General features: G+C 34.5%; 1 protein-coding gene across 2 annotated transcripts in view; it reads left to right on the top strand.

Annotated features, from left to right (window-relative positions):
* Positions 1-2,646: 2,646 nt before the first annotated feature.
* The window catches only part of LOC147073660 (uncharacterized), a 34,327-nt gene continuing 9,539 nt past the window's right edge, over positions 2,647-27,434 (top strand). Inside the window, exons 1-2 of one of the 2 annotated variants that reach the window (XM_085944209.1) lie at positions 2,647-3,953; positions 23,147-23,257. In XM_085944209.1, the coding sequence (XP_085800335.1) occupies positions 2,657-3,953; positions 23,147-23,257 (1,408 nt within the window). In that variant the 5' untranslated portion in view covers positions 2,647-2,656. The remainder of the gene's footprint in view (positions 3,954-23,146; positions 23,258-27,434) is intronic. The other variant, XM_085944210.1, reaches the window with a different exon arrangement.

Raw genomic sequence — 27,434 nt, forward strand, 5'->3', positions numbered from 1 at the left:
TTAATATGGTCGAAGAATCTGGAAAAAAATGACACTCACTTTTTTGTCGGGTCTGCCAAATGGCATAATCTGTTCTAACGCCATAACAATAAAGGTGATATTGCTTTGAATCCCCGATGCTTTTTGTCGGGTCTGCCGAATGGTTCGGTTCGAACGGGTTCGCTCAAATGAACATTGACACTAGAAACACTGTTCTAACGCCATTAAAATAAAGGTGATGTTGCTATAAATTCCCGATGCGTGATATCGTATAATGGAAATTGCGTGACGTCTACCTATACGTGTGCGAACGTCGCTATGCGCGAATTTACTCGCTAGCTACTGTATAGAATGCGTTTCTCCATTAATAATATCATTAAGTTGAATACATAACTACATAATATTATTATATGACCAAAAATACCAATAAATGTTATTTAAATATTTTTTCAAAAAAGAAAAAGACGATTTCCTACCCCTAAAAAATTTTTTTTTTAAATAAATAGTTTTGATAAGTTTAACTTGTAACTTTTGTCGTATTTTAATATGTTGCATACGGTTAATTTGCACTTTAATGGTCATTACTTCTACCGCTCGGCCACACTTTTTTTTTAAATTTATTATCTCTTCATAACCCGATGCCCTTTACCATCTCTTAGCATCAGTTGTTTATTCTCCCAAGGTGCAGAACCAACTGGTAATGCCAATTGGGAGGGCGATAACTATGTTCAACCAAATTGCTTCGGGTGTTAATATATTCCACTTGCATGAGGTGAGTTTAGGTGGACGCTATTTTATAAATTCTTAAAATAGGAACTTGTTTGAACATAGATGTATAATAGTATTTTCGTATTTGTATTGTTTATATTATGTTCTCTTTTTATATTTTCATTTTTATCGCTTTTATTACTTTTCTTTCTTCCTTCTTCTTTATAATACTGTTTCATGTCATATTGTGAACGTCTTCAACTTATTATTTGTAATGTCCACAATATGTAAAATAAATAAATTGAATTGAATTGAATCTCATCTGGTCGTCCTATCTAACTTTTCACTTGGCATGATAATCACTTTACATAATATAAAAAAAATGATTTAGTGTTTATTAGGTACTTGTGCGACTAATCAAAGGCATCAAATTATTATGTTTATAGTAATGTATTTCAATCGTAGTGTGCACACTTATAAAAATAAGATAATCGTTAAAAATAAATTACGGTATGTTTTAGAGACGCCTTCTTCCACATGTGATTTCATACCCGGATAATAAATTGGACTCAGAAACAGAATAACAATACAAAACAACACTTACGTATTGACCACTTCGTTTCACTACATATAACGCTTGATAATGTAGATTGGAGCATCTTCATGAGAAATTTGAACAGCCGATTGAATGATTTACTATAGTATAGGTAGCTTTCTTTTATTCATTCCTGTATAATGCAGTAACCGTAAATTAATCAAGGAAATGGTAAAAATGTTACTGGATTAATATATATTTATTTTTTTTATCTTTGTCTGTGGCGGTAATTTTTCGTTAACCATTAATTTTTTTCGGGGTAGATTTTCAAAAAAAGTGGATTTACTTATGTTTTATAAATAAGCATCTTTACATAAACTGCACCTTTGACGTTTATTGCTCTTGGCACAGTGGTAAAGAGCAGTAAGAAGCCACTTGCATATCATCATCAAGCGGTAACACTTTCCAACACCACACCATGCCACACCACGCCACATGATGTCTTTTCTAAGGTCTTTCGGAATGGAAATACCTAGTATGTAAAATTTATTTAATATACCTACACAAATTTAATGTACAAAACCGCGCTTTTTTCTTCATTAAAATACTTTACTAACACCTAGATATGAATTATATTCTGGAATTGTCACAAAACGACTTCGTTGAGTATCTAGAATATAAATACTTACTATGTGAATCTATCGTTTGTAGCTTTGGAGACAAATAATACATTTTTAAATCTCTCAGTATTTATGATGAGATACTAAATGTCTCACAGTAAATATTCAATTATAAAATCATGACGATTTTATATTACAGCTATTATTTCGTTCCAATTTAAAATATAATAAGTAAGCAAATTGTACATTGCAACATTATTTGTATCAATGTTCAAATCTTTTCAGACCAGCGGCGGTTTTAGTTACGTGGTAAAACGCTGACAAGTTTGGAGGTCCCCGTACGAAAAATGCTCTATAAAAACTCGTCTTTGAATGTTAAAAATATAACAATTTAAGACGTTGGTTCTTTCTGACGCTGCTTCAACAGCCTTATTCGCTTACTGGAAAACTGCTACTTCATACTTCGCCTCAATAATAATGAACGGTCTATGATGAATATATTTAACTGGTTTAATTTATGTGTTTTATAAAATTATCCATAGTCTTCAATCTGTTTCGAAACACTTCGGACAAGTTGGAAAAAACATATCACAGCACTCGTGTATTTAATAAAAAAATATTAACAACATATTAATTTATTATGACTGTCACTACAGGAGAGTCGGCGCGCGTGTCACCGCACAACAGTCTCCTCCGGCAGAGCGAGGCCGCAGACTCCCTCCTCTCGCTCGCGCTCACGGGGAGGAACCCCCCTCCGCGCATTGAAGAGTGCCAAACCTCGGGCCCCGGTTGACGCGCAGACACACAGTCCAGCATGGGCAGGCGCGCGGTGCGGCCGCTCGCGCTGCTCATCATCATCGCCACTTGCCTGCCTCTGCGCGCCCTCGCCAGGTTCGGCGACCGACTGGAGCCGAGGGTCAGGACGCAAGGGAATCCTCCGGCGTCACCCAACCCTCCGGAGAGAAGAGAGGCCCACACGGAAGCGCATCGTCTCGAGATGAGCACAGAATTTTTCGCGATACCCGAAAGAATACCGCCGCCTTCACCGGAACCCAAACTGGACCCGCTGCCTGAACAACCGAAACGGCCGATTTACCGAGAAATTCACGTAGAGAGCGATGATAATGAAGAAGAAGAGGAAAAGATAGCCACCGTCGTGAACGCGACGGCTCCACTCCCGACGACCGGGGGGCTGAGAAGGGAACCTTGGGCGCTTCCACTTCTGGCGCTGTCTTCGTTCGTCATGTTGACGATGGTGGCATTCGAAGTGTTCGTGTTGTGCAAAGTGTGGCGCGCCGCCCCCAGCAGAAGACACTTGTTCTTGGGTCAGATGCTGCTGCTAGGGCTGTTCGCGTGCGCGGCGCAGGGCGCGATTCTCGCGGTGTCGCCGACGCCGGCCACCTGCGCCGCGGTCCGCTTCGGCGCCGGCGTCGCCCTCGCGCTCGTCTTTTCGGCGCTGCTAGTCAAGTGCGTCTTCCTCGTGAGTCTCAACGGAGGCGTCTACCTTCCGGCGCCCTACCAGGCCCTCTTACTATTTTTCGCTGTAATGATTCAAGTCGCGATCGGAGCGCAATGGCTGGGCGGGACCCCTCCGAAAGTATTATTTTCTCCTACGAGGTGTCGAGCGCCTTTTGGTGATTTATTATTGTCGTTTATTTACGTAGCATTTTTGGCTGCATTCGTAGGAGTTTTATCAGTTAAGTCACGTGGAATACGAGATAATCACAGAGAAGCCGGCTACATCGCCTGGGCGACAGGCGGAGCAGCCTTACTGGCAGCGGGATGGGCGGGAGGAGCCCTGTTGGCGTCGCCTCGACACAGAGATGGCTGTTTGGGATTCGGGATGGCGCTGACGGCGGCGGTGGTATTCCTCGTCATGTTCGCGCCAAAGGGAAGACAGCTCGCGGCCATGGGAAAGGACGCCAACGCCGGCGACAGAGAAGAGAGGCTGAGCTCTCTGAGTAGAGCCGGTTCTGGATATTCTCCGTCGTTTTTTCACTTCAAACCTGTGAAATACGGCGTCGTCGGCGCCGCGACGCCCGTCCAGAGTCCGGCGCCGCCTCATATATCAGCGACCGCCCGGAAACAGCCGGTACCGCCACCTCCCGCTGGTAAGTTACAATATATTTCATAGTCATTATAATTATTTGTGTAGGTACCTATGCAATCCATTCCATTCACAATTTGCTCAATGAGCAATTTATTGCTAAGTAATATGTCTTACAAAAACTCGAATAATAATAATGCATTACAGTAATTATAATCACGGATTGCTTATAAGTAAATACGTTTTTATTAAATTACTAACAAAAAGTTATGAAACTTATAAATTCGACCATATGAGTGTTTCCTCAAACTACGCCGTGCATTTCAATTAATAACAAATTCATTTACTCAATTCCCATTTTCAAATCGTACCAATTACTTTGTCATTGTCAACAATTGTTGAGTGGATAGTTGACTACTGATTCTCGTAAAAAACGTTTTAAGTTATAAGCTACGTAATGAAATTGTTCATTGCTGAGTTTTTGCATTTAAATATTCAAAAAAGATTTTTTGACATCGGTATATACTTAAATATTTATATAATGTTTCTAAATACACTTCGATATACTCGACTAATCGAGATAATAACAAATATATCCTAAAAAGCAATCAAATTAATTGCTACAATTAATAATCCAATTCATTTGCTCCTAAATAAACACTGAATGAAACCCTATAGTGATGAATCATTAATTAACATTATATCAAATCCACAAAGTAATTAATTTTATCTTTCGACTGTTAGTATAATTTCAATTAAATCTTATTTCTTTGAAACCTTTTAAAGGTCGGCAATCGAACTAAAGAAAGACCTTGAGTCGCAGACTCGTTAAAAATAACCGTCTACTTACCAATTAAGCTAAATGCCTACCAAATGGATGTACCTGGATACAGGGCTCGAAATGGACCGGAGCGCTGTTCCGGTTCATACAATCCCCAAAATTATCGCTCCGTCTCGTGTAAATATTAATTTGACCGTCTGAGCGAGATATGTCATAATATAAAAAAATCTAACAAAATCATTTTTATAAATACATATCGACCGAGTTTAGGAAAAAGGGCATAACCCTCACAGAACAAATTTTAGAGGAGAGACAAAAAACGTTTTTTGAATGATTTTGGTTCAATATTAATAAAAAAAAAATAGGCACTGACATTGGGTGCAAGATGATTGATGATTTAGTGTAATATCTTTTTGATCTAATAATAATTAAAGAAATCATTTCAGAAAAATCATTCAAATTAAGGGTAAATGCTTTAACTTAATTAAAGCTCAATTAAAACCTGAATTTAGATAATAATTCGGCATTTGCAGCTTACTTCCATTTTACAGAATGTGTATTTAGTTGTATTCATTGTTAATATCTAATAAAAGCATTTTTCGAAAAATCGAGGCTTACGCCCTTTTTCCTAAACACAGTCGATATATGTATAGAATTAGATAAGTGACAGTGTTAATATTTTCGTAAAATTATCAAGCGCTCTGGTTCGTAAAATTTTCCATTTCGAGCGCTGCCTGGGTATCAATTAATATTGAATTTTATGTATATTCTATTTTAGTATTATCGTTATTTCGGTAATCGGAACGTTGTCATTTACTTAATGAATGCTATAAAACAGATTCAGATATACCGTGATATACGAGTACCTACATAACCATGTTTTATAATAATAATAATAATAAATAAAATAAAAATAAAAAAATAATTATTTTTGAGTATCATATTATTTAAAAATAAAGCTGAGTATTTTTGAAAATATTTTTGAAATGCCTACCGATTTTATAATTTGACCTTTAGAAAATCATTTTAATTTGGCATTTTTATATCCTATACATCAGGGGTAGCCAACTTGTTTGTTGTTTGATCAACTTTTTACGTAATAAATTAGTCGCGGCCTAAAATTTACTATGCATTGCAATATTCACCACGCAATAGCGCCTGTACATGTGCATGGATTTATTTGCACCAATGGTGTGTATTTTAAACTATCGCGATAATAACTTTACTGTTTAAACATAAAAGTGTTGACTGTCTCGCCGATCTCATTCTTCAAGACCAAGCGAGACGCGATGTTATCATTGTATGGTACTATTTGACAGGTCATGAAAATCGGTTAACCTCAAAATGGGTCTCTGCGCGGTGCTGTTCGTTTTTTTACCGGCAAGTTCGCCACTATCTGCGTAGGCGCAGAAATCGAACAAATCTCAACTGTCGCGTGAAAGTTCAGAAGCTTCGCAACTTTTATTATTCATGCATGCAATACATGTTCACACGTGCATTTTCTTGTTATGGCCGTGGTAATACGTACTGTCAGCAGTAAATCCATGCACGTGCAAACGGGGTATAAGTTAGTTCTTGTCGTATCGAATGATTGACCTTATTACTCATTGTTATGAGTATAGTGAAGTCATATAGTGAAGGCAATGATAATAATTGATAATTGAAGTCGCTCGGATCAATAGCGAATCAATGGGATTATGGAAAAAACACATTCTTGATAAATACCATGTATTCTCAAAATACGTGCGTTGATCCTAATTTTAACCAAAGAATCTTCAGCAAAAACTTCAGCGCTCTAGAGCCTGCCGTTTTGGACCCCTTGAATTCCAGACACACTTTGTGTTTTATTGTGAATTATGTATAGGTACGTAGCTATTTATACACAGAATACCACATATTAAAATTAGACTTTTTTAATATTCCAAGTTCAGATGCCAATTTGTAAGAATAGCAAATTATAGTTATACATAAGTAATTGTGACGTCATATACATACACATATATTTTATATTATAATAAAACAGTTTTTTAGTGAAATCGCATACTGCTACGTCATTATTAATAATTTTCTGAGTACCTAGGTACCCACCGAAAGAATTACATACTTTCAGAGCGCTCCACAGACCTCCGGTTCCAACGGGATTTCGAAATTCTCATTCCATATACTGCCACAAGCCCACAACCTAAAGTGGTTTCATATTTGGCTCAAAATGCGTTACAGCTACAGAAGGTTAATAAAGTTTTACAATGTATTTTGCATATTATACACACATTATATAATATACTTACTACAATGGTGGATTTCAGTTTTATATGGGTTAACTATGCGATACCATATCGAACTAAATGAGAAAGAATATTTTGATTTCATTAATAAAAATTTACAATGTAATCAATGTTATCATAATATAATGAAACAAAAAATATCTGCCTTCACTATTATACGTTAGAAATAAAGCGGCAAATAATACTTTAATCGGTATTCTCTGGTATGGAGGTATATTATTATCAGACTCTTACAAGAACTTACTGCATCAGTCTATGCCATGCGACCAGATCTGAATATAAATTATAGGTATACACCCAGCGAGATGTGAACCATTGCACGGCTATCATAAACCAGAGCGCTTGTCACTGCTCCACGGTGGGTATATTTCTAGGTGATCTATAAATCTTTTTCACACCTACCGTACAATGTAGTTTGATAAAATATTAGTATTTATAAATACAGAGTAAAATAATGCTATTAAATTGGTCAACCAATAGTTTAATTACATAATTCAAACTCCACTTCCTATACTTAATATATTTTTTATTATTTACTTTTCAACTCAAAATGACAATCAAAAGTACTGCAAATAAAATTTTTCATAAAATACAACTGCTGTTTAAATGAATCACTCAAATGGAAATCTTTCATTTTTTACCATTTATAATTTCATTTCTAGACTTCTTCGTCGGGGTCTTCTGGCAAAAGATCGTTATCCGGATTATTTGGCTGTCGGCCTTCTCCGCGTTCATGTCAGGCAGGGTCATGTCAGTATAAAACTTGTGGCACTCTTGAATCGGTCCATCCACATGTAAGGAGCTCTTCCTAGCTTAAGTTGTGTGGCCAAAGAGTTGAAGAATATTATGCAGGAACACCGAGGATTTCTCGCTGCCGATGGCCTCGGTTATCCGTCTGTAATTAGGCCTCTTGCTATTTATGTTACTTTTCTTTCAATATTTGACAAATCTTTGATTTCTATTCCATTACTGTTGCATAGGTATTTAAAGCCGGAAGACGTTTGGAGCATGTATTATTTTTTTTAATTCTCGATAAGTACGTCTCTGATTATTACAAGTTGAATTATTTTGAATGGATATTCCGGTAGAGCTACCATAATTAATTTCTTTACTCGTAATATTTTATTTGTTACTTACTGTTCGATCAATATTTAATAGCCATCAATTAAAATGATGAGAGCGATGAAACGTTCAATAAATATTGTTTTTACAACCGATGTAGTTATCTAGTAAGTTGTTATTTATCTACAATTACTTTCCAGTGGCGTATCCACTGCTAGCTCATTGATGATACTCAATTGTGAAAAAAATAATTTCTAATTTAGTGTTATTTATATTTGTATTTGTATTTTAATGCAATTATTTCAAAAACTATGTCATACCAATGAAAATGAAAATATAATATAAGCACACATGGCAAGTGCTCCAGTTTTACGTGCGTTTAATACGGAAATAAAAGTAAATTGATATACAGAATGGACTTTAATGTAATATATCCACATAATATTATAAAGACGACGGTTTCAAGTAGGCGCGCGTTGATCTACCCAAATCTCACCACTCCACCGCTGCTATCTAACCATTTTACCTACTAGCGATTACTATTGGTACAATTGGTCTTATAGATTGGTACCAATGATGTATATTAGCCGTAAATAATTTCAATTTTCGCGAAAAAAAAAATAGACAGACAAAAAAGCTATACTTAGTGTTTAGATATCGTGAAAATGATCAAAACGGTGATTTAAAAGTAAATATTCAGAAATCACAAACACTTCAATGGTATATGTTATATTGTATAGTTTGTTGTATTATTTTTAATGAACAAATTGGTATCATTTGGTACAAAATCTGACGTTCGTTTAAGTATAATAAAACTTCTTCATAGCGTGTTACTTCATGGTCACATAAGCTAGGTTATTTTATTGAATTCTTATATTTTGAACGATGCAAATTAATATAAATTCTTGATATAAAGACTTGATGTTAATTAAAATAAAATATAATAAACAGTACATAGTATTCAATCCAAATAATGCAATAAGGATTGGCACCGGGTCCGTACACCAAAATGCAACTTTTCAACTGACGAGACCGGTCGGCATTTTATATTTTATTGGAAATAATTTCAACGTGTTATAAATTTTACATATCATAAGATTCGTAAATTGCAACCGGTTCTTATGAGAATTTTAGATAAAATGTATTGGGTTAATGTTTAAATTAGCATTTCGTTTTATTATTCTGACATAAGTACTATACAAAACAGTTTATCTTAGACCAGATATTCCCAATCCATGGTTCGTACATAATTATTGTGGCGTATTTTAGTATCACACTAGTGGATCCAGAAAATGCTCAACTGAGTTTCATTAATTATCTATCCTGTGGTAAACTATCTATCTGGTAAATTAACATGGGCCCCACATCGTCAAGCGGGCCCCCAGGCTATGATCTTTGGCGGGGCCCCCTACCTACCGCTAAGGATAAAGGCAGTGTGACGCTCTACAGTGGCGTTTTCCAAATAGTGTACGCGGTAAAATTAATGTGTATGTTTAGTGTTTTATTGTATATTTTAATACATCCATTTGATTTATGAGATGTCGAGTATTGATACACAATTAAAAATTGTATCGTACAACCACATAACTTTAAATAATAATATTACTGAATGAAAATAGCGCCGCGGGCAACTTTTTTTTACTGTTAAAGCAATTTTTTGATATGTGTTTATCTCACTTATCTGGTCGTCTCGCCTCGCCGGGCCCCTCTTGAGCCCGGGCCCCCAGGCTAGAGCCCTGTCAGATCCCCTCTTGTGGGGGCAATGGGTAAATACTAAAGTAATCAGTAAAATATTTGGTTAATGGTAAAATATGAATACATCATTACCACCGATAACCGAGTCGACGCACTCTCTATGTAGGTTCTCTTAGTTTCTACCACCCATATCATTCACGTATTTTTGATTTAAATTTTTGCTGACACTTTGAAAAATAGTAATATTCATTTCGATGTATAATGTTCGGGACATACGACTGTACTCGTTTAAAACCAAACCCTGCCTATTCGAAGCTGATATTCTGATGATGCTTCTTTATGGTAGCGAGTCATGGTACCCTACGAAGGATCAGAGCAACCGTATACTGGGCTGAGAAAACATATGCTTTTTTTAGGAATAACAGGAAACAATCTCTTATCACATTGAGAATGAAGAAGTGACATTGAACCTGACTCGACCACATGCTACGAATTCCTAGAGAGAATTTCAACCGGGCCTGCTGTTTCTTTCCATATGTTGTATACGACGGAGATACGCGATACTAGCATGACTTGGGAAGATACAAGAATACTGGCAAGCGATAGAGATTCTTGGAGACGCTTCGTGGTGCCCATATACCCCCCAATGGAGAAGGGCGGAGGTAGGCTGTAAAGATCCGCCATAAATGGTGCACACTAAACTTTGTCAGTTATACGTAATTGTTTTTATTGAAATAAGACTACAATTTACATATGGTGTTGGTTAGTTTTTAAAATACAATTAAACCCTGCGACAACCAAGCCATAATGAATAATAGTAAAAAAATACTGGTTTATCCATAAAATATTTAAAATTATGCAATTAAATCATACATAGCTTTGAATATTTTACAGATAGAATAATATTTTTTTATCTCGTACAGTTTGGTTTAGGCAGGGCTTAGTGAATTCAAAAAAATAAACGAAATATAGGTGTTGTATGTATTCTTAATCCAACGAAATTTAATGAAAATGTGTGCACAATTTTGTCGTATTGCCCAAAATATACCAAAACTATTATGGTTTGGTTTAAGTAGAGTTTAATTGATTTTTAAAAACTAGCCAATACCATCTGTAAATTGTAGTCTTAGTTCAATAAAAACAAATTCGTATGACTAACAAAGTGTAATGTCCACTGTTTATTTCGGATCTTAATAGCCTACCTCCGCCCTTCGGTACTGAATTGCCCCCACGGTGAGGCAAACATGGTCAAAGAAGAAGATTTCTGACAAACTCAAGCCATCGGCAGGCTCAAACTCTTTGAGCCAAAATGCCAATTTTATTGTATTTGCGTATAAACTTAGGACCTCGTCATACGCTCGATTAAGACCAAGTTTTGTATGGGATGGATTGATTTGGTGGGTCCATGTTTTTGATGCAAAATGCAATTCGATCTGGAAGGTTTTAGGGCGACTTGTTTATATAAGTTTTTTTTTACATAGGCGATTTCGATTGTTATTCTAATCCACGATGGTCTTTTTCATCGATCGTTCCATCGTTCACCGTGTCCTATTAATATGTATAATAAGTTGGTTATCAAGGTGTAAGCGCTATGTTCCGGATGCCGCCAAAGAGTGCGACACTTCGTACCCTTGTGGCACAGCCTCTGCAGCGGTACTACAAAAGCTATCTACGCGCTGCAGGTATGGAATGGCGGGAGGCGCAAAAGTTGGCGATGGATCGAGGGAAGTGGCGCTAACTTGTGCTTGCCATATGCCCCAATGCTGGGTCGTGACACTGTGAAAGAAGAGACGAAGATCGGAGTTCATGACATCAAACAATCCGAATACAACGGTCTATTTTTGCCGTCTCCCTAATTACAAAGCTCAACCGAGATTATCTGGTTGTTCTTCGAAGATAGTATTTTTCGGGATTATGGGTAATGCTGTTATGTGGGATCGTCTATTTCTATTTTATTCAAATTAGCAAAATTTTCAGATAAAATAATTGCGTTTTGGTACACTTTGGGAAACTATAGCATCTTTCAAACGTTTATGACGCAACAAACAAAATTGAATAGAATTAAGCTTTTTCCATTGTCTTAAATAAATTGGGTATAATAATTAAAATACATAACTGTTTTTAACTAAAATTTACTTACATAATAACAAATTATGTAAATTACATTTCAAGTAGGTACTTACCTAAGTATATTTGCACACCTTTGCTTTAGAATTTTGACTTTTATAAGTACTTATCACTTCAACCTTATCACGCTCCTGAATAATATAAGTATAACGTAGCTACGTGTAGCTACACTTCCTTCGGTCCATCACCACGTCCCGACTCCTTTCGTGTGGAAACTGTAGCACATGAAACGTATTTCTAGCATCGCTGAAGGCTAAGGGAGGGTCGACCACGGGTGTTACACCGTCGAAAGACAAAAAATGGAATACATGCCCCAGCCACGGAAAGTACCACCTCGAGTGCTTCAAATGTGACCGTACCAGTGTATACCTAAAATTCGTAGGAAGTATCGATTCTCAAAACTCAAAAGTCAATTCCTTAGGGCTTAGAGCCTTGTTAAGATGTCACATCTCCCAGTCACCGAAGAGCACAGATAGCACTTACGAGTTGAACAAACCACATTTTTCCCGACCATGTCCAATCCTAATAGGATCATATGGGCCTCCACAGAGTAAAGGTTTTGTATTAACAGATTTTGTTTTTTACGAGAAATGGATGTAAGCCACTTGCTCAACCTATTAGGTCCATACCCTGACTCACACACAAATTGAAAAACAATATGTGTACTAGCCAGACCCATGATTCGAACCTGAGACCCACGGCGTGATAGTCCAACGCTTAAGCCGCGCGTCCACCGTGGGTGTTTCAACCACATTTGGTCATCATAAAATACAGCGTTGACCTCCGGGTAGTTCCAAGATTACATCGACGGCGACCAAGACACTCACAGAGGAGAGGCTTTCGGCTTTTGTGATAGCATGTACTGCCAATGCGTGTATAGACAGTGAGTATCATTAATTTGATAATACGTAAAAAGGGAACACGGTATACTATAAATATTGAAAATAAAGAACTACCTATGGATTATGAAGTTATCTTGAAAGCCAAAGACATTTGGCAATTGATAATTATTATACAACATTCACGTATTTATAATCAAGTACAGATTACCATTTACCCCCAGTGATTCAATACAATAGTCATTTGTTTGTGGGATACTTTTCGAGGGTATAATATTACCCGTACTGTCCATTGCCCTCTATACATTATTTTATAACATACATATTGGTCAGCTATTTTACAACGTTTTTATTAGGTCGTATTCTTGTTTGTCCGGTTGTTGTTTATCCAGTACAAATCTTGCAATCGTTTTTTAACTAACTTCCCTACTAGCTAGACATTTGAAACTTTTAGAATATATCAGAACACGATGCCAATGCATTCTTTTAATACTTTTAGCCATCTTTAAGTAGAATTGGATTCATTTTCAGTTAATTCTGTTTTGTATGAAAAGTTATTTCGGAAGAAATCCGTAATCCAATCCACTATTATTTGTTGCTAAGTGGGTGGTCCTAGCAACTAAATTATTAATATATACGTGCGTTACTATGGAAATCAATATGAAATGTCAAAATGACATTTCAGTATTCTATATTTATTCTGTATTTCTATCAAGTACAATTTTTTTTTTGATCGTTTAAGCTAGTCAAGTCAAGTTTATATGATTCAACAGAAATTTTAAAAACGTTGTACATAAAAAGTTCTTTTTATCTTGTAATTATTTGTTAAATGGTACAGCGATTGACCTCTAAAATATATTGTAATGCTTTACATATTGTAAGCATTGAAATTTTAAAGAAACTCTTTACACTGAATATTAATTAAACATTACCTCAGTGAGCAGTGTTGCAAAGAACATTTTCTTTTCGTGTGTTTACTGTTTCTCCATTGCTTTATTTGTATTACAAAAATGTCAAGTAACCCCTTCAAATCCAAACATTATTTGTTGATAAGTTTTATATTTTTCTCGTTGTTCTTCAAACATTATGATAATGAGTCATTTGAAAATTATTTGTTAATATGTTTCTTTATTAAACACCACAACAGGCCGCGAAGCCCAATAATAGTGGTAAAACTCCCTGGCTTGAGGAATTTACATATTAGATTATGTAAATATATTTTGACCTCACTGGGAATCTAACCCAGAACTCCGTGATGGAAGGCCAGCGCCTTGCACACTGCACCACAAGAGCCGCTATATAGATAATATATATTTTGAAAATAAAATTGTCTGTAACTTTATATTGATTATTTGTGTTTTTTTGTTATTGTATATTATTTATTAAAATTATTAATTTATTATTCGATTTTTATCAGTAATATTGGGTATTTATACAGGGTATCTTTCCATAAAAAACTGACAATTTTTAACTGCATATTTTTTTAGTTTTTAGTGCATATTTTAATGATTTTAAGCGCATATGTGCATGCATATATTCATGTTTTTGGTGCATACAAATCCGCTCCCTAATAATGACTTTTAATCATACTAATAAAATTATAATTTGCAGGAACATACAAATGTAAAATATTTTAAATATTAATAATATCGACCGAAGGTACTTGATGGAATTTGAATTTAAATTTTAATGGATTTATGCTGGATGAATGGAATAGTACAAAATTTTATTCCATTAGAATATAAAATATTAATTATTGAATATTATAATACTTATATTAATATTTGAAACTCTATTTTAATTTGAAAAATACCGGTGTCATGGAAGATAGATCGCTTAATCAATAATTATTTTTCACAGAAGACAATATTTTAATTCCATGATTTTTACACGATAATTCTTTGTTTACTGTATTGTTGGTTAATTATTTTGAACGAAATAAAAAAAAATATTCACCATTCGATTGACCGTTGAAGTTTTCAAAACTACTCCAACCCGTATTATAATACATAAGTATCATGTCTCAATATTTTAGTGAATATAAAAAAATGTTCTTTAATGTCACAGTGCGTCGTAAATTGGTTTGTTCATTTTAAGTTAAAACTATAAATATTGTCTTTTGATTTTAACGTTAACGATAGCTGCTAATTTTTCTATTTAGGAAAATTTTGTATTTTTTGTGAAAGTAGCTTATTTTCATACTCCATCTGGTATTGTTTCTATCGACAAAAATCAAAAAAGACTACCGATTTCTCATAAACTTCAAAATAGCTTACGACTTTATCGGCGTCTCAGGTGTTAACTTGGAGGTATTTTTTGTCATTATTATTTACGTTGAAAAACACATCAAAGTATCGCGCTGTTTTCTAAGTGTTATTGATTTTTTTGAATGAATGCTACTGACCCTAATTTCGAATTACAGATTTCCGATTACTGACTAACAAATTGGACCATGGAATTATTACGAACGCAATTTTATAGATAAATAAACATAAGCGCGCAAAAAAACTTCGTTCAATGTTACAAACATTATTAAATTTCTATCCATTCATTCAACACTAAATCCTGTAGGCAGTATTTTTTTTTTATTAATCACGTCTTGGTTATTTACAAAAAAACGGAATTAAATTTCAATTAGTGTCCATATCTTTTTGATAAATAGGTAATAAAGAGATGACATGCTTTGATTTATGATTATTAAAATTATTGTCATGCGGTTATGGCGCAGTATGTAGGTATCTAAGTAAACTGACTTTACTACCATACTCGAAGCATTTCTTTTAAATCGCTTTCATTCATTTTTTCATAATATATCTATACGTATTGCTAAAATAACATTCTTCTTCTTATTGTGCCATCCCCTAGCGGAGGTCGGCCACCATCAAGGTGATCTTATCTTTGTCGTCTGCAACCCGGAACAGTCCGGTGGAGCTGCACTCGTACCAATCACGGAGCTTCTTAAGCCACTAAATGCGGCGCCGTCCTCTGCTACGCTTCCCATTGATCTTTCCTTGAATGACAAGTTGGGGAATGCTGTATTTTTGTCCTCTCATAATGTGGCCGAGGTATTGTAGTTTCCTGGTTTTGATACTACGTAGAACTTCTCGGTCCTTCCCCATTTGATTGAGAACTTCAACATTTGTCACCCGGTCAGTCCAAGGAATTTTGAGGACGCGTCTATACAGCCACATCTCGAAAGCTTCAAGTCAAAATAACATTATGGATACCAAAAAATCAAGATTTTGGCAATGGTCACTTTATTATTTTATTTTTTAGTAAATCACATTCAATCATCATTGTTGGATATACGTACAATAAGGTCGTTCAATTTGTGAATAGAATTCGAAAACATACGTGTTTAGGTTTATTTACATAACTCGGTAATTCATAAAATGCCACCATCGTTCATCAATAATTATTATTGTTCTCGTACTTACATTGCCGGTCCTATCAAGTGCGAGGCCCTATTCAAGCATATGCACGAACCTAGATACTGACCGTAAAAAATGGGGGGTGTTTACTAATGCAAAGATTTACATAAAAACAAATTTTCTTGAAAAAAAAAAATTTTTTGGCCATGTCCGATTCTAATAATATCATATGGACCTCAAATATGTGTAGGTTTGTATTAATGGATTTTTTTTATTGATGTATGTAAGTACCCGTTATTTATATAGCATACATTTTCTAAATATTACAAAACTACTTACAGAATCAAAATAATCAAGATGATATTTTTTAGGATTTTTATTGGACATTATTATTTACAATATTATTCCTGGCTTCTTCTGCTACAAGTATTAATTTATTATTAGCACAATATGAAATTTCAAAACACCAAAATACTTATAATACAATATTATAATATGCACGGCATCAACTTCTCTCCTATAGTTTCATTTTTTTTCCTATTGTTTTTTTCTGGCGACGATGCCCCTTGGAGTGAGAAGTCAGGAGTTGAAAGTTATGAATCTAATGAGGGATCGGAATTATTCCGTCTTCCATACGACGCAGCAAACTTTTCAAATGACTCAAAGTTGTCCTCAGTTGACATTAAGACGGCGTGGTCAATTGGCCCAGTGATTAGATGGACCCTGACAAACTACTCGATCGAATTCCATCAGATCTGTCTGCCTGTAAGGTACGCCCTCATATCTCGTCAGGGGCGCCAGTCTGCATAGGTACTTTATTAGTATTTTTATGTAAATAAGTTTAGTAACACTATCAGAATCAAAATATCAGAGCGTTGAAACGGACCCTTTTTTGAGTTGCTCCGCTCCGGGACCTAATACTTGCTCCGGCTCCGCTCCGGGTAAAAAGTTTTAATAAGTGTTATATGTATACAAATGTTAAAAAAATTAAAAAAAAAATAGTTTTAAAATAATCGTCATTTTCATTATTAATTCTATTAAACAAATCGACACCAAATCGTTTCTCATTCTTTACCTTTTCTGTCAAAAAAGTGAGGTTATTTATCACTGGGCAGTTTTGCCATATTTCAAATAATTACAGTGTTGCAAAGTGTCAAAATATACAATTTCCATTGGATTTTAGGACGAAAATTTAATAATAAAAAACATCTGGAGCAGTGGAGCACTACAAATTTTCGGTGCTCTGACTCCGCTCCTGCTCCGTGTAAAATGCCATTGCTCCGTGCTCCTGGTCCGAGGTCCGCTCCAACGTTCTGCAAAATATTTCAGCAAACCGATAATTTATCATTTATCTCAACAAATAATTACGTCGCTATAAACGCCTCTTTTGTAAAAACAGTATTTCAATACTAATGGTGAAAGAAATAGGCAGTGAAACAGCGAATCGCAACGCAACAGTTCCGTACTATTTCTATTTCGGATATGTTTTCCACGACGGACATATTTCTAGCGTGACACAACAGAAACAACATTTCAATAAAAAAAAAATATAGAGCTGGTTTTAGCTTTTAGCCAATATCGATTCGATATGTAAGGTAAGTAGATAAGTAAGGTTTCGCGTTTTACCGATACAGGTACGAGTATATAGCCAATACGGAAAATATAATAAACGTAGGACCATATTGAATTTGGTTTAGTAGCTAAGTATATAATTTATATATTGTATAGCAGTGACGTACCGTGGGGGTAGGCAGATTGAGCGTCGCTTGGAGGCGGCAGTTACCCAAAGGGCGGCAAATCGAGGAGAATCATTAGATATATAGAAATAGCTAACTAAAATCAGTAATAACGGAAATATCTTTCAATAAAAAAAAATTCAGACCTCTTGTTGGAAACAAAATGTACTTATTAATTAGGTACGTACTATGAAAGTTTTAACAGGACTTTATTTTTTTGTCGGATTCGCGATGTCTTGTTTACTTCCGTTGTCCTTGGACGTCACGTTCTTGGTGAACAGCAATGACACGTGCATACCTAATTTAAAAAATATCCAAATATATTTACCAGTCCCTCGTGAGTTTTGGAAGTTGTCAAGTGTATTTTTAAATGTACCTATCTGAAACCGTAGACTCGGAATATTGTCTATTTAACCAGAGATGGCATTTAAATTAGATTTAGTGGTATATATATTGTCAGTAATATATCCATACAACACATTTCTTAGTTATTGGAGTCATGAAAGGATGATAAAAAGTACTGTTTAAAAAAATTTGGCGCCATTTTGGCACTGCCCCTGGGCTACATTTTGTCTACGTCACTGATGTATAGTATAATAATATGGTATTAGAAACATTCACTACCGATAATTTATCGCTTAAAATTCGCCGTCAATAATCAATTCATCGCAAAAATTCAACTCCAACAAAACTAATATAGTTGCTCTTAAATAGGCGTCATTTATTATTAAAGTATATTGTATTCTGATGGATTTAAGTTTTGTATTACTCCGTTTGAGTCGTTTTTTGTGACTCGGGTTTCGCCTTTCGGTATCCTCACCAATGGTAAATGCACCCTGACAACGAATACGGCACCCCGACAAAACCGCTCACACGTTGTCGCCAAACCAAATCTGACCGTACCAGTGTTCGTCTATATCGCCCGGACAAATCCACCTAGACAAAACCGCCCGCAAAAAATACAACATTATATTATAAAACAAGTGCTTTTTTGGTTTTTCGAATTGCGTGTCGATAGAAATTTACATACTTACGATAATCAGTGTAATTTTAGATTTAATCCGTTGCAGCTGATAGTAGAGTAATAACTTAAAATAATCAGCTTTTAACACTAAAAACAAAAAAATTGCCGAAAATACGTGTTTAATCTGATGCATCTGCATAGCTGATACCTGAGTTCCCTAATAGAATAGCTAGAGTATCTACTATTTTTTTTATATCTTCATCCGTATGTTTTTTTATTTATGTACGAGTATATAAAATATAATATTATGTAAAAATAAAAATTGTCTCATTTCTAAATTGTTTTGGCGGCAATGTCTGGGCGGTTTTGGTTCGGTCGGTTTTGTCGGGACCCCATGGTATTTTTATATTATAACTAACACACATTCTATTAATTTTTGTACATTTTTATTATGAATTAGGTACAGTTTTTAATATGGCGTAACTAGAGTTTCAATATTATGAAAATCTATGGATTTAGATAGTATTATTATTTTACAGAGTAGTTTTGTTTAAATCCTTAAAATTAAATGATATTTATTTAAAGTTTTTTTTTGTTTTTTAAAAATTCTCATCAAAAAGTCAAGCACACATTAATAATGATAATTACAAGATAAAAAAAGAACTTTTTATATACAAAGTTTTAAAATTTTCTGTTGAATTATTATGCTCAATATGCTCAAAGTTGTAGGTACTTGATATGAAGTAAATAAAAAAACAAACAAACGAACAAATATAGAATACTTACTGAAATGTCATTTTGATTTCCATAGTAACGCACGTATATATTGATAATTTAGTTAGTAGGACCATCCCCTTAGCAACCAATAATAGTCTTTTACTTTTTACGGATTTTTCTGAAATAAGTTTCCATACAAAACAGAATTAACTGAAAATGAATTCAATTCTGCTTAAAGATGACTAAAAGTATTAAAAGAATGCATTATCATCGTGTTCTGATATATTCTAAAGGTTTAAAATGTCTAGCTAGTCGGGAAGTTAGTTAAAAATCGATTGCAAGATTTGTACTGGACAAACAAGAATATGAGCTAATAATAACGTTGTAAAAAATTGGATAATTACATAAAATACAACTTGAAGGGACTGTTTGCTTAATCATTGAAGTTATCTGATAGGGCACTCACTATTTTCATATTTATTAACAATTTCAACATAAGCTTGAGGTTCACCAGATTGGATTGTCACTATTTCCTGTACAAAAAATCACCTGGATTTCTTCAATACTGACGTTTGAATTCTTGCAATGCTCCCAAGAATCTCTAACGGCGGAGATCTTGTTTGTGGTTCGTCTTGTTTTTCAACGTAAATGTGGAATGTATGTTTATATAATACTGCCATATACTAATATATGTTTAAAATGATTGAAGTATTTAAAGAAAAATCTTCTTTAGTCGATTATAAATATCACAATATGCTGTGGTTATTCAGTTTTTCGACCACACCCCTCAATTATATATTATTTAATCCACACTTCGCACTCAGTATGAGTTATTTGAATTCAAATTACGTCAAAAGTCGTTTTAAGTTTTTTAGTTTTGTCGCTGAAGTACTTAATAAGTTTACATTATTTGCCTTTAAATTTAAACAAATAATTAAATAGATAGTTAAAGCCACGTCTGTTTAAATTGTATTTTAAATATTTATTTTTCACTGTATCCATTTCAAATAAAATTTGTATTGAGACGATCAATTCCCGCGATAAATTGTCCTACTGTGCTCGCGAAAGTATCCGCTTATGAAGTCGTGGGTCGCGACTTTGAATTCCGCGTCTGGCAAATTTACGTGTTGTTTTTTAATGTGCGCTTTGGCCGAGAGCAAAGACTCTGATAGATTGAGAAATTGGGTAATATCCATTCATAATAAGAAATATCTTCAGGAGGCGGTCAAGATTCATATTGAATTGCACTCCCAATGAAAAATATGTTCATTGACCCGGTATTTATAATAATAATAAATAGGTACTATTAATGTAGTAAGTAGACACAATTTTCAATGAATTAATTACTTTAATGACATTTAAAGTTTTCGTATTTTATCAATTAATTATTATCACCTTCCGATTGGGATTATGTTTCCTACAATAAAGTCTACTGAAACATCAATGCTCTCCACGGAAACTGAATCTTTTGAAAAATGATCAGTACATTTAAAACTCATTTAATTTCAACGGTCTATGCTTTTATTTAAATAACTTGTCTATATAATTGAGTACCTTGGTATCAAAGTGGGACAAACGCCACCTCCCACTAAATTCATGTTTTAATTGATTATGGTAGTGCAAGTGATACTATTTTTCAAAAAATCCACCAAAAGTATCAAAAACGGTAGTTTTCATAGAAATTTTTGAGTTTAAAGTTGGTATTTTATATGAAAACCGGACACTTTTCACACATGTTTGTAAGTCTCCTGTAAAATTTTGTAAATGGCTTATATCCCACTTTGATACTAAGCTACTCAATTCATAAAGCGGAAATTCTAGTTTTATTTTTTTACTTTGGTCACAAGATAAAGCTTTACGCCTTTATCAAAACTGTCAGTCGCTGAGGCCTTCATTTTAAATACCATATGTCACAAGTTTCACTTATATGTATTTTTTGTACATAATTGGTTGTTTCTACTTCCTAAGTAAAATTATCAGATTAATTCAACCTACTCAATTTCTGTCAATCAAGTCAACAATGTTGAAACAAAACGTTTGCCCATTTTGTATGTAATAATAAATCAACCTTTTTATGCGCTAATTCAGTGAGTTTGCAAAATGACTCAGCGTTAAATGCAGCTGTTTTTTATGCAACGCAGAGTGGAGATAATCAGTTTGTAAGAGTACAGTACAGGTAAGTAAAGTGTTGTTTCAATAATGTTTATGCGAGTCGAAACGGGACTTGGCTGAAGTCATTGTTCGCTACGCACGCCTTCATATCTCTGTCAAAAAGCCACATCTACATAATATTAAGTATTAAAATACATATTTCTTAACTATTTTTCAACATGATAAACTCTAAAAATATTTTTTACCTATTAAAACTATTTCATGTCACTATTAAGAATAAACAATTACAACGTTATATTAAATCCAAGATGGCGACGTATTACAAACATTTAACATGAAAGTTAGATAAATGACGAATTATTTATAACAATGTCTTTCATTTTTTTTGATTCAGCGACACAATTGTAATTGAAATTTGTTACTTCCGACATCAGCTGTTTTTTATTTTAATTAAAATGTCGCATTCGAGCTGCGTACGGAGATACAATAAATGACAGCTGTTTTGTGAATACCAATAAAATTACATTGACACAATATTCGACGTGTTGTAGTCGAGGCAAGTTTAGATGTGCGATCCGGTTAACAGTCTGTAAGTTTCTAGTGTATAGTTTTGAAATTAGACATATGACCCTGCATATGACAGTAAACGGTCGAAAATTAATAATTTTAATAACCTACCTATATTAGATAATTAAGTATCTAAGCCTGAAAAATCAGTAATGGTTCTAGGAAAGATAGTTACGGCATTATCCATAACTCCCGTGGCCACAGTACGTTTTCGAATTATTTTATTCTTTAGTCAATATGTGCATTGCACATTGACGTATTGTAGTAAAATATTATATTCGGTGAAACTTTGTACTGAACATTTCAATTGATTTAACATTTTCGGGAAATGTAATCCATACTAACTGTCATGATGCGTATTATTATAATTCTTATAATAGATTTTTTTCAAAAATTTGTCTCAAAAGTAAACCAAATTAATTATGTTCAATATTCGCTTCCAATTATTGTAAGTAGATATCCCAAATAATCAGGGCTCGAAATGGACCGGAGCGCACCGGAGCGCCGTTCCGGTTTGTGGATCTGTAAAGTTATCGCTCCGTCTCGTGGTCAAAATATGTTGACCCTCTGAGCTAGATATGCCATATAACAAAAAATCTAGCACACTTATGTTTAATAAATACCCATAAAATTTGATAACCATGTTAATATCCTCAGAAAATTTTCGAGCGCTCCGGTTAGTAAACTTTTCCATTTCGAGCGCTGCAAATAATACATGTGATATTTTTTCGATGAACTTTCCGCCATATGTATGTGGAGCTGATTCTTCCACCTCACCTGACCTCACCAATGTAAGGAATAAAACTCTTCTACTAGCGATATAATATATTACTGCAGTAATTTTTATTCTATATTGCTTAAATCGCACATTTTTGCAGTTCTTTTCTTATGTTCTTATAAATGTTCTACGAATCATTTTTAGTTTTAATGTACAAACTCCTATAGAAGTTTTCTTTTTTTCTTAATTTTCCTCATCATCTTATGATGGCAATGGTTCGCAGATCGGTACCCTGCGGCGCTGGCGAGACTGTACTGCTACCCCGGCATGCCCCCTCTGCACCCTTTTGCACCCCCTTGTCACTTCTACTACCCGCCGCCCCGATTCACACCAGGTAAGCCACTGCACCACCATGCACTTTTCTTACTTTTCACTAACACCATCATAAAAGCAATGCAAGCTCGAAATCAAACAACTCTCATTCCGGCACGCTCCAATTTATGCAACCACACCTCTGCTTATCGTGTTTTTTTCATAAAAGCTTACTTATTTATTTTTGGGAAAAAATGTATACTTATCAGTTTTTTTTTTTATTTTTTATATTTACTTACAAAATACTATTATATCAGAGGTAAGTAACGAGTAGGGATTCCAATCCCGGGATCCCGAGCTATTTTCGATACCTATGAATCCCGGGATTGATAAACATAATCCCGAAACTTTCGGGATTGATTTTTTTTATCGATTTTTATGGAAAATAAAATAAAAACGAAAATATAACAGAAAAAATACTTTTAATAACAAATAACTACATTAGAAATAAACTGAGTTTGAATGAAGTTTGATTTATGCCTACCCATGTGTAAGTTGCCGATTCATTTTATTTTGTTCACATAAATTAATAAAAATGAGAAAGATTGGAAAAAACAATGCTTCGCACTATTAACAAAGTAATTCCACCATGATCTCATACGTTTTACGGCAGTTTCATATATGGCTGACTAATTAGATTTATGAAGCTGAAAGGCCGGTGGTCCTAGAAGTACCCGACCTAACAAAGAAAACACAAAAAACAATTGGGATTTTTTTTTAAATTTCTCTACGTAGTCTCTATTTAGGTCGAAACACTTTTTGCAGCGATGTTCAATAGCTTTGATACCCTGTTTATAGTGAGAATCGTCGAGCTCCTCAAAATAGCCATCAACCGCCGACTCCACCTCTTCATTGTTGGCAAATCTTTTACCACCGAGCCATTTTTTCAAATTTGGAAACTGAAAATAATCCGAGGGGGTTAAATCTGGCGAATAGGGTGCGTGAGGAAGCAATTCGAACTTTAACTCATTGCTCTTGGCCATCGCGATAACGGATGTGTGAACTGATGAATTGTCCTGATGAAACGAAACTATCTTCTTCGAAGATGCGGTTGTTTTTTCTTGATTTCATCACTCAAACGCTGCAATAAGTTTGAATAATATACGCCGTTGATTGATTTTCCTTTCTGAAGATAATCAATGAAAATTACCCCACGCGCATCCAAAAAACTGACGCCATGACCTTGCCTGCAGATGGAACTGTTTTCGCCTTCTTTGGAGCCGATTCTCCTCTTTCAGTCGATTGTTTTGATTGTTCTTTCGTCTCGGGTCTAAAGATATGGACCCATGTTTCATCAGATGCAAAAACTCTGTTTTATTGCTGTGAAACTTCGCCAAACACTCGATCGAAACATCCTTACGATGCTGTTTTTGTTTCATTGTGAGTAATCGCGGCAGCCACCTTGCGCACAGCTTTCTCATGTCCAAATTTTCAGTCAATATGTGATGTACAGCACTTTTTGAAATGCCTACCATGTCTACTAGCTCGCGCAATTTCAGTCGACGTTCATCCAATACCATTTTGTGGATTTTCGTCACCATTTCTGGCATGGTCACCTCATTTGGTCGACCACTGCGACGTCCGTCTTGGCAGCTCGTACAGCCTCGTTTAAACTCACCCACTCAATATGTTACTGTTGTAAACAAAGGAACAGACACCCCCAGAGTAGAATCTAGCGCCGCTTTGATATTGGTTGGACTGAAGCCTTTCAAATGAAAGTATTGTATCACATAAATTTGACCAATTTTTTCCATGTTTACAAATTCACTGAGAGCGTTCACTGTTGATGGCTGACAAATAATTACTGAACAACGTAGCGTCGGCCTCGTCAAACTTCAAACTTAGGCTTTATAAGGTTGGTACTTTCTATCATGGTCACTATTTTCAAACAACAACTGCTATCTATACGTCAGGTCGGGTACTTCTGGGACTAACGGTACACCATGATTTGCTTTACTATTTTAAATCTCGCTAACCCATTCATTAAGTCTTTACTATCAGAAACAGCAATCTCATATTAAATTCACATTATTAGACTCCATTAAACTTATATATTTCCAAGATTAAACGTATACAATATTAACAATAAATGTCTCAAATAGTATAAATTATACTAGATTTATTTTTGACCGATTTTGTCAATATTATTTCTAAATATAAAAATTTTATATTAACAATGGAAAAAAATGCCAATCCCGGGACCAGTCCCGGGATCCCTGGATTGTCAAATTGAAATCCCGAAATCCCGGGATCAGAATTTTGAAAATCAACAATAACGATAGTTGTTTTTTTGCGGATTTAAAGCTTGCACATTGCGCAATTTAAAAAAGCACATTATAAATGTATATAGTACTTACCTAACTATCAAACGAAATTGCGATATCGGTAACTTTTTTAATGTGTTTAACGAATAAGAAATTACAAGGCTGAAAGCACTTTTCATCTGAATGGCTTCTACTCTTAACTTTTGTCTGCAATATTTTTAGGCGATTCTTGTCGACTAGTGAGGGTGCATAACATGTGTTCCGAAGACACACTGGTTGCCGATCCCTGCGAGAGAATAAAAAGGGAGCTTATCAAACTTTTCATATTACAACACTTTTTAGCATTTTCGTAACGTTTCTACAACGGTTTAATCTATAGACATTTTTTTATATAAGTACCGATAATTAGTAACCCGCCTATAATACCGATAATTAGTAACTCACAAAAGTGAATTTTGCTACATATAAGCATACGATATGAATTGCCTTGCAGCTATTTAAATCATAAACATTAGTAACTTTGTCATCAGCTTCACTTACGTGGGTGAAGGCTCAGAAGGTGCAGGCTTTTTTAAGTATATAAATCTCTATAAGGGAGCCTAAACATACATACAAGAAAGTGAAGCAAAAAAATAACAGGAAAGGTAAGTTGTTATATTGAAAAATGACACGTCAAACTGGAACTTGCTTCAGAAATTTTGATAAGGAACACCACATAAGGCTACATCTTTGGTACACACATATTTTATTCTGTACATACTACTAAATAATTAATTTATTAAATAAATATATAATTAGGCAACTACGGGTATTTCATTAAAAGTAGAATATTTAATAATACTAACAATGACAATAAGTTAATATAATATAGGAATGCAAAATTTCTAACAGTATGTATGTATATACATTCTATTTCTGTCTCCAACAAAATCATTTTTTTTTATTTTCAGAGTTCATTTTTTCAGATAGCACCTCTATTTAACTTTGTATAATTGAATAAAAATATGATATTTGATATTGGGGTAGTTTGGGTATATCAGGGGTAGTCAACCTTTTTTTAACTATCGCCCAATTTTGTATCTCTTTCGTTCCTCATTAATGGTGAGTTATACAGTAGGGAAGTAATTTTACTGTATACAATTTATAAAACAGAGTTACAGCAAGTTAAAGCACACAATAATAATTACTTAACAAATACTTTATGTCAGACTTTCGTTAAGTTTGGCAGAATAAATCTTTATCTCTGTAGTTAAATCTATCTTTTTATTTATATTTCGCATACATAGAAGCATGAAGTCTGATGACATTCTGTCACGGTGAATTTTATGAAAACATAATTAAAATGTTTTTAAAACCCCTACCACCCACCATGAAAGCTGGAGCGCCCACTAGTGGGCGGTAGGGACCAGGTTGACTACCCCTGATTTAAATTATATATAGGGGCAAGTTGTGTTCCTCTGAACGATTGTTCCTCTGGACAGTGGTGTTTTCTCGTAAACGGGTAATCATATTTTTGTTCTTTCAACACATTCGAATGCACATTTTTACACCAAGCAAAACTGTTTTGACGTTTACTCTCATGTCTCAAAGTGAAAGACAATCATAGTGTTTGTCTTTTTTTCAATGAAAAAGTAAGTATTTTTGTTTATTATCAAGTGACTTTTTTATCGTAAAGACGCCTTGTATATGGCACTATTTAATGTCACATAATAGTGTATTGTTTTAGAATGCTTTAGAGCTAATTACCTCTTTGATAACTTAACCCCACAAAGTATAACATTAAAAACCGTTATAAATTGCCATGTCATGTTCCTCTGGACAAATATTTGATTGTTCCTCTGGACACGTCCAGAGGAACAATGCATCATATTTTTATGAACAAAGTAACTTAATCTCTACCCAGTTCATATTAAAGTGTCACGCAGCAAACTTGGA

Source organism: Rhyacophila brunnea, unplaced genomic scaffold, assembly GCF_057557595.1.
Source record: "Rhyacophila brunnea isolate RB1 unplaced genomic scaffold, BYU_Rbru_1.0 scaffold_17, whole genome shotgun sequence".
NCBI lineage: Eukaryota > Metazoa > Arthropoda > Insecta > Trichoptera > Rhyacophilidae > Rhyacophila > Rhyacophila brunnea.